Below are 8,984 nucleotides of genomic sequence, written 5' to 3' on the forward strand. Positions count from 1 at the left end.
CCCTGTTCAGAGACATGGGTTTGGGCCTTCGGAGAGGAGACGATCAGACCCAGCTGGGAAGGAGTCAGGCTGAAAGGGCTTGGTTGACAAAAGAGCTGTGGGAAGGGCCCCGGCTGCTGAGGCCGGCCCTGGAGCTGTGGGAAGAAATGCAAAGGGAAAGGCTTCTGGGTTCCAGTTTTGGCTAGGGGAATAACTTTGTGAGTTTCCAGATGGCCTTTGGGTGTGGAGTTGGTCCCTAATAGGCTGGGGAGATGGGCTAGCAGCCCCACCAGGAGCAGGAGCACGCCTCATGGCCAAAGAGAAGTTCTTAAAACCAGAAGTCACTAATGGCAATGAGCTTAAATGTAGCAGCAGGAGTCTCAGTGGGAGCTGCCTTTCCAGTTGTTTGATGGAGTTTGGATTGGCAAATACAAGCACTCCTGGGTTTTATTCCCAGCCGTACCACTAACTCATGCTTTCTGTAGTGGTTGTTGAAAAATATTTCTGTCTCATCCACACTAACACACAAACTGTTTTCAACGCTGTTTCATTTCAAGGAGGCCTGGGCCTGACAATTGTTGCCATCAGCAGGTCAAGCTCCTAGTGTCATCTGAACTCTTGTCACTTGGGTGTGAATCAGAAGTGACACATGGGGGAACATGCAGGGTCACATGCCCCCAGATTTCTGCAGTGTTTTATATGCCTTGCCCTGGACCCTGCTGCATACCACCAGAACCTTTAAATTGTGCCCCTCCCCCTCCCCACTATCAACAGCTACATGTCATCTCTGCCGTCTGTTCATTTTCAGAATGTCTGGAACGTTTGTTCGTGGGCTGCTGTCATGTGGCATCTTTAACGGTAGTTGAGAGCTGAGGATAAGCTGTCTTCAATGCTCTGCTTTCTCCAGGGAGAAAACGTAAAGGCAGCGTCCTAAGCTGGCAGGTCTATTTGCCTTCTCAGCCAGATGGTGTCACCAGAGCTGCACACCTGAGATATTGTACTGCTGGGGTAGAAAACAATAACTTGCATAGCTGCCCTTCAAGGAGAACTTGACAAGACAGGTCACAAGAGAGCAGCTTGTGTGGCCCTCATGGGTCTGCTAGAGAAGAAGTGGAGACCTACTTATGCCGCAGGAGCTTGTAAGAAGAGATGGTTGGATAGCAGTAATAAGAGGTTTGAAAAGGGCAGAGTGTATTTGTTATAAATGAAGAAAACTCCCTAAGGGTTTATTGGTGAACCTTCCTGAGCAGAGGGAAGACACAGGAAGGTACGGGATAAAGTGGGGAAGTCCCCCAGCTCCACACACATTGTAATATGTTTCAGCAAATGATGCTAGGTGCTATAGAAAAAGAGCGAGAGGTGGGCAATACAGAGGGCTCTTGTCAAATATATTCCTTGGGGATGGCTGTTGATGAAGGATTAGAGCCAGACAACCCTAGCTCCAACTGGGGAGCAGTGTTGTTCTATGGTCGGCCTACAGTCCCAGTCTAACTGGTTGTCTCTCAAGTGATCAGTGGTGAATCAGTTAACAGTGCTAACATTTCACCTGTCCCCTGTGGCTTTCTGAATTAACACCAGCTGAGAGTTATTCTAAGACAATTCACACTCCTCAGACCTAGCTATTGTTTTGGGTCCTCTGAAGAGTCAGGCAGGCAGCCCAGCACTGGATCTGACCTAGAAGATTTTCCTTGGAAAGAGAAAAGCAAAACAAAAACAAATCTTAAAAGCTGCAGATCTGGCTGGGAGCCCGGCCTAACGCAGCAGGATGACATAAACACTTCCACTCCTCACCCATAGGAATTAAGTTTACATGTGGGCCAAGCTTGTGCTCTATTTAAGCAGAGTCCCCCCCTTCAATCTTGATCCCCGGGAGCCAGCAGAGGCGCTCTGGTAAGGCCCCGCGCCACGCACAATCCGAATCCAGCCCTTGCAGCCAAAAGGGAAATTAGGGAGCAGGTGGGTGGGCAGAGAATTTCCAGTAAAACTCCAGGCCCTGTCTTGAGGGTATTGACCGTTCCCAGCCCGGGGGCAGAGCCTCGCCGCCTCCTCCTCCCCCAAAGAGCCGGCAGGGAAGGAGTCAAACCAAAGCGCCTAGGCCGAAAAGCGGTGTCACTCCACTGTACCCCGCTCGGCCCGTCGCATTCCCGGTGCCCGAGCCCCCGGCTGCACCTTCCGCCTTCCTCAGCAACTTTCGGGAGCAGGGGGGGGTTGAATTCATTCAGGCTCCATTTGCCTGAGAGCAAATGCCTCCCTCATTAAACTAATCCCCGAATGGGGGGCTGGGCGCTCTCCCGCAGCTGACCCATTCCCCGGCCGCTGCCGCCCGTCGCCCCGCCTCGCGCCCGGCTTTCCCCAAATCCCGGAGCATCCGCTGCGCGAGCCGGCTCATTTCCCGGCCGCACGAGTCTGCCCGCCGTTTCTATGGCGACCCCGGCCGGGCTCTAGGGCAGCGCGAGCCCCAGTGGATGCGGCTTCGCCTTTAACTGCAGCAGGCTCGGGGAGCGAGCGGCTCCCAGAATCAGAGGCAAGCGCACAACAGAAAGAGGGGGCCGGAAGGGGGTTCAGGCCTCCATGCACCACCCCCGCCTCCCTCTGTTTAAATTGGAGCCTGGTGAAAGGTTTGTTTGCAGCAGGCGGGGACTTGCACGGTGCATTTAAGGAGCGCTCCTTGCAGAGCAGCAGCCCCCGAGGACCAGTCGGTGCTACAGGAAAGGTAAGAGGGGAGGAGGAGCCCTGTAAAACTCGGGGGAATGGTTTGCACCCATCATTGCCTGGTCTTGCGGGGTTCAGCAGAAGATGCTGTATCCTGGAAGGGAATTGCAAAACTCCCTTCAAAGCTTTGCTGGGAGACTAGCTCTTTTTTCTGCACGCCATCTCCTTTAAATAAATGACAGCCCAGCGTTGTGAGGTTTGGGAACGTTACTGATTAGGCTTTGGTGGGATGTTTGGGTCCTTTAATAACTAAGGACTTATTTGATTGTAACAGCGAGTCTAAAGTCAGACCTCTGATTTACTTCAATTATTGACCAGTGGATTCAGTATACAAGTGACAAGGCCACTACAAATAATGTGTCTGTATTAAAGGGCGACAAAATGTTACAGGGCTGGGAATGGCATAAATGATCCAGTTTGCCTAGGACAGCAAAAAGTTCAGTCTTTCTGTTGATCGGATGCTAGATACCTCGGGAATGTTGCAACCAGTTCTAAATTTCACATGCGTGATGGATCATCAAGAAACTGGCCCTGGCAGAGCAACCCTAATCCCAAAATTAGCCCCTGTGTAACACGACGCTTTATGGTTTGGCCACAGCTTTTAAACCTTAACCTCTCTGAGGTTCCCTTTCGTCTGGTGTACCCTGCAGGCGTTGGTATTGTCATAGTATGGGTATGGGCTTCTGATCCTGCCATGGTAAATTCCACCCTAAATGCAAATGCCAAAAATGTGACTAACTATAAACACTGTTTTCTAAGGCAGCATTGAAACCTGCTTGTTGCTGGATTCCTAGGCCAAAAACCTTTACTAACAGTTAAACAGTATAAACTTAAACACTTTCAGTTGGGAGCAGCATCCGCGTCTTCAGCTTCTCTAGCTCTTAAAAAGGGTGTGTCATCCCTGTGTAAAGTCAGGATCCCTGTAATGCTTCTAATGTTGGATTCAGACCCTGAGTGCCCTTCTACTGAAATGTGGGGTTCATTGCCAGAGCAAGCACCAGCGTGCCTGTCCGACACTTTAAAGTTCTAAATGGGAACGTTTGGTGAGGGGAAAACTAGGTTAATTCCTTCTGCCTTTAATGGCCTGTTAGAACTCTCTGGCAGAACTGGAGTTGGATGGGGAATGGGGCCTGGTAAGTGCTTTTCTTTTCTTAAAAGGAAGAGGGAAAGTTGTTGCCTGTAAAGCAGTGTGGTTGATACATTGAGTTAATCGTGTGAGTTAGCAGTGATTAATCGACAGCCCTAATTGATAGTTAATAGAAAATAATAAGCCTTTCTTGAAAAGTAGGATTTAAAGAGGTACTTGGAGAGGATGTTAGAAGTATGAAGGGGAGTTCTAGGTAAAGGGGACTTCATGGAAGAAGATGGACAGGCAAGAATAGTTGAAGGAAATAATGGGGATATTGGCTATGTAATTTGGTTAGAATTTGGTTGGATCTGAGTTACTACAGAGAATTCTTTCCTGGGTATCTGGCTGGTGAGTCTTGCCCACATGCTCAGGGTTTAGCTAATTACCATATTTGGGGTCAGGAAGGAATTTTCCTCCAGGGCAGATTGGCAGAGGCCCTGGGGGGTTTTCGCCTTCCTCTGTAGCGTGGGGCAGGGGTCACTTGCTGGAGGATTCTCTGCACCTTGAAGTCTTTAAACCATGATTTGAGGACTTCAGTAGCTCAGATATAGGTCAGGGGTTTGTTACAGGAGTTGGTGGGTGAGATTTTGTGGCCTGCGTTGTGCAGGAAGTTGGACTAGATGATCATAATGGTCCCTTCTGACCTTAAAGTCTATGATTCTATAGATGTGCTAAAAAGCAAAAAAGTTTTATGGTCAAGGCACAAGGGTGGGTGTCAGGAGATGTAGTTTCTGATCCCCACTGTGACACAAAGATGCTGAAAGGAAGTAAGGTGCTGTAAAACCCATGTGCTGTAGGACTTGGATATGGGCTTTTACCTGAGAGAGCGTATTAACAAAACCCAAGCTTTAGGATTGCACTTCAGACAAGCTGTTCACTTAGATGAATTTTTTAGCTGCACTAATGTGCAAGCTTGGTAGCTGGAGGGACAGAATACTGCCTCTGACGTGACTAATAGAAACCTGTTGGCTTGTTCTGTGCTCTAATGCCTGCATAGAATTGAGGATGTCTGTGATTAAATGCCATGACATTCTTTTTAAGGCTGCCTTTAAAACAATACTGAATGTAGAGGCTATGCAGCATTGGCTGCTTCAGCTGACAGTCATGAGGGCCCTGGAAAAGCTAGTGTACTCTCTCAGACATGGGATTCCAGGTTTGCGAACCTAGAACCCCCTGCAAAACTTAGAATGGACTGATCAGCTCCAGCTGGCCAAACAAATGGCTAGATTAGACGAACTTGGCAGATGTGAAGCGCCCCAAGGTCTCGACTTCGCAAACAGCATGCAACCCCAAAGAGAACTAGATGGGGGGGAAGTGAGCAGAGAAGGAAGCCCAGAGACTTGCCTGCCACCTGTACTCACATCTAGGCCCTCAGACCAAACTACCATGCTATCCAAGCATCCCTGGTGTTGCCCCCAATTTTCCTAAAATGGGCTGACACTAGATGATGCGAATAGGGCTTTGACTCTGATGGGAAGAGCAGTCTGAATAGCTTGCATCAAGCTAGCTCTGTCCTTGCAAGAGCCTTGTGAGCTGCAGCACTTGGCCTATGTGCCTGTGTGATGGTTCGCTGTGCTTCCTGAGACCTTCTCATAATACATATTGGGCACCTGGGCACTGCCCAAGAGCAGTGTTAGCTTTGAATTTGCAGAGCTGGTCTTGTGCTGAATACCCTCCTTTCCCAAAGAAGAGGATGGAAATTGGGCCCAAATTGAGCAGTGACTGACTTCATAGGCTAATGAGCTCACCGTCCAACATTAGAATCTGTCCTCCACGCCCCCACCCCCCCCAATCCCAAATCCGAGCACTTTGGCAGCTCTCAAGGGGCTCCTGTGAGCAGCCCTGACATCAGTACTCTGGGCTGGGCAGGGACAAACATGTGTCCTGCCTTGTTTAAGTGGAGTAATGGGACAGCTCCTGATCCCATTAAATTCAATAAAAATTTTGCTATTGAAGTCTGGGGCAGTTAGGTGTGTAAGCTGCTTAGATGTTTTTGTACATCCCACTGGATTCCTATCTGCATCTTTAGGCCCCTAAATAGCTTTGTAAATCTAGCCTTTAGTCTCTTGTGATCATTATTTAGAACTTCTTGTCTCAGTGCCAAAGAGACTCCTACATGCTCCTTTAATAAATGTTGTGTGTTCCTTTAACCACTCAGGGATTGGCTCCTGCTCCAGAGTTTGAGATGTATCCCAGGATAAGAATGGTTGGACTATATACCATTTCAGTCACATTGATTGCATTTCTTATGTATATAAGGAAAGAGACTAAGCTGGCTGTGTCTCCAGCAGCCAGGAAGATAGCTGCACCAAATCCCAGCCATACGTTCTGGGCCCCAGAGCAGACTGAACTCAGCAAATGTTTGCCAGACCTGACAATTGCCAATTCCTCTCTTGCACTCCCAGAGCTTCACCGCACCTTCTTAATGTACAAGCACTGTAGGAACTTTTCAACACTGCTGAAGCCCACGAGATGCAGCGAGGAAACATTCCTCTTGCTGGCAATCAAGTCTCCCCCAATCAACATAGACCGTAGGGTTGCTATCAGGAACACATGGGGGAAAGAAGTGGCCATTGGCAGCAAGCCAATCAAGCTGGTGTTCTTGCTTGGGCGCTCGGAGGCCAAAGTCCAGGCTCACTCCCTCCATCAGCTGCTGGTTTATGAGAGCCAAGAGTTCGATGACATTGTCCAGTGGGATTTCACCGACAACTTCTTCAACTTGACGCTGAAGGAGCTGCACTTCCTCCGCTGGTTCATGGTGGACTGTCCCCATGCCAGGTTTGTGCTGAAGGGCGATGACGATGTTTTTGTCAACACCTACAATATTGTTGAGTTCCTCAAGGAATTCAAACCTGGGCAGGATCTCTTTGTTGGGGATGTGATCAGCCAGGCCCGTCCTATAAGAAACACCAAAGTAAAATATTTCATCCCGGAGTCTATGTACAAAGCGCCCTACTATCCTCTCTATGCTGGTGGCGGTGGCTATGTGATGTCCAGAATGACAGTGCAGCGACTCCAGAGCACCGCCGAGGACACCGAACTCTTCCCAATAGATGATGTCTTTGTGGGAATGTGTCTGGCAAAGATGGCAGTGACTCCATTGAACCATGCTGGCTTTAAGACCTTTGGAATCCAGAGGCCTTTTAATCCTTTTGATCCATGTCTGTACAAAGAACTGATGATAGTGCACAAGCTGAACCCCACCGAGATGTGGATCATGTGGACACTGGTAAAGGATGACCGTATTAGATGTGCTGTATCATTAACTCAGTAACTTGCAAAACAAGACTACTGGTGCTAAGGGGGGAACAGAATGACGGTGGTGGTTACTCCAGGTTGCTTAAACTGACATTAAAAACAAACCAAACAAAGTTGCCGTAGATGGTACATTTTTATTAACAGACTGTAGTTTTACAGTAGGGTAATGTTCTGCAATGAGCCTCTGAAACTATACAGTTGGGTTACTGAAGCATCACAAGGTTGAACCGAAAACACTTAGGGGGTAGCTAGCTCAGGGATTTGGGATTGGGATTGCTTCCTCTCTAGATCACTGATCTGAATTCAGCCTACCTGGGTGGTGCTGAGTGGCTGTTTGGTAGCATGCAAAGTGAGGTGGTGGACTTAGTGCCAGTTCTGATGGTGGCTCTTGGACACCAGTGTCCCAGTTACAACTGCCAGCCTTACTAGCAGTCTCTAGTAGGAAGGCCTGTAACTAAACAGGCAATAGAGCCTGAACTCCCCCATTAACCCGTGAAATCAGGGCTAAGGCACAAGGAGAAGCAGTGTGGACAAGCTTATGCTGTGGGGTCTGTGCATCTCCTGTGAAGGACTTCACTGTCCAGGGTTAGCAATCCAGCAGACTTCACCAGCACTAAGTTTACTTAATGGGGATATGAGGGAAAGAACACCGAGAAAATGGTCCAGAAACCTCTCTGTTGTCTGTTCTTAACACAGCCATTATGCCACAAGGTACTTAGTTCCGATAGCACTGACTTCTAACCAGCTCTTTTTCCTTGAATGTATCTACTGGCATTGGAATTTTTGCACAAAAATACTTGACAATGGGATTGGGAGAAGAAACAAATCGTTATTAATCACTGTAATAACCACGGCTTTTTTTTAACAGCAGATATAAATAAATACTGTTTTGAAAGTATTTACATTCTGAGTATTCTTGTTCTACTGGAAGTACAACTGAGATGAGAATATCAAAAGGAAATCCAGGGTTAGCTGACAGCTACCTACATCAGAGGTTACACAACTGCAAATGGAAAATACATCTGTAAGGCTTTGTGGGAAGTGGGACTTGCTAATTAATGGCCTTGTGGTGGAGTATGGTATAAATGCCTACACAGGTCCTATGTCACCTTGGTGCTACTATCTGAGTCAATCCCTTGAGTAAAGTTAAAGAAGACCCATCCTCCTTGTACTCATATGGAGCTTTTCAACTGCATGAAATAATTCATCCTTGCACTGCTGTGTTGCAGGTGAGGGGAGGAGGCCTGGAAGTGGCAGTAAAGTGGTGCTCTTGGAAGAGAGAGACCTTAATTCTCATCTGATTACTGTGTGGCCTTAGCACCTGCAACTGGAGGGGCAATTCTACCACACAGATGTGAGATGGTCCTTAATTTATGTTTGTAAAGTGCTTTGAGATCCACTGCAGGGAGGTCTCTCATCAAGAGAAACTGAGGGATGGAGAGGGTAAGTTACATCCTCGCACAAGGCCAGAGAGAGGAGAGTCTGACAGAGCTGGTACTAGAAGCAAGACATTTCTGCTTCCCTGTCTTTTAAAGTTTATGACAAGACTATTTAAACTACACCAAATCAATGGATTCTTCTGTTGTGGGTTTCTGCTTGCCAGTGTATTATGCCTTCATTGTCACTACTCTGCTTGTTTTTGTTAGTGCTTAACCTGAACTGCCTTTCTAGTTACTTCTGATGTTCTTGTCAATTCCCTTTTGGTGTCGGAGGGTCTCACCATTTTACTTAGGGTTGTAGTTGTCTGAAAGCATCAGGGATTGTAACATTGGATACTAGTCCACTTGTCACTGTTGTATGACAGATACTTGCTCACTGTTCCTGTAGTGGACTCTGCCATGGAATAAGCATGCAATTCCTGTGTAAGCATCTAGGAAGAGATTAATATAAATAGATTAGTGGTTGA

At 47.8% G+C, this 8,984-nt stretch overlaps 1 protein-coding gene across 1 annotated transcript; it reads left to right on the top strand.

Moving 5' to 3' along the window:
- Nucleotides 1–6,005: 6,005 nt before the first annotated feature.
- Nucleotides 6,006–7,094, top strand: B3GNT4 (UDP-GlcNAc:betaGal beta-1,3-N-acetylglucosaminyltransferase 4). Its single transcript, XM_077835277.1, has one exon. The coding sequence runs from the start codon at nucleotides 6,006–6,008 to the stop codon at nucleotides 7,092–7,094; it is 1,089 nt and encodes a 362-aa protein (XP_077691403.1).
- Nucleotides 7,095–8,984: the final 1,890 nt, after the last annotated feature.

The sequence above is a fragment of the Eretmochelys imbricata genome, chromosome 15 (genome assembly GCF_965152235.1).
Source record: "Eretmochelys imbricata isolate rEreImb1 chromosome 15, rEreImb1.hap1, whole genome shotgun sequence".
Taxonomy (NCBI): domain Eukaryota; kingdom Metazoa; phylum Chordata; order Testudines; family Cheloniidae; genus Eretmochelys; species Eretmochelys imbricata.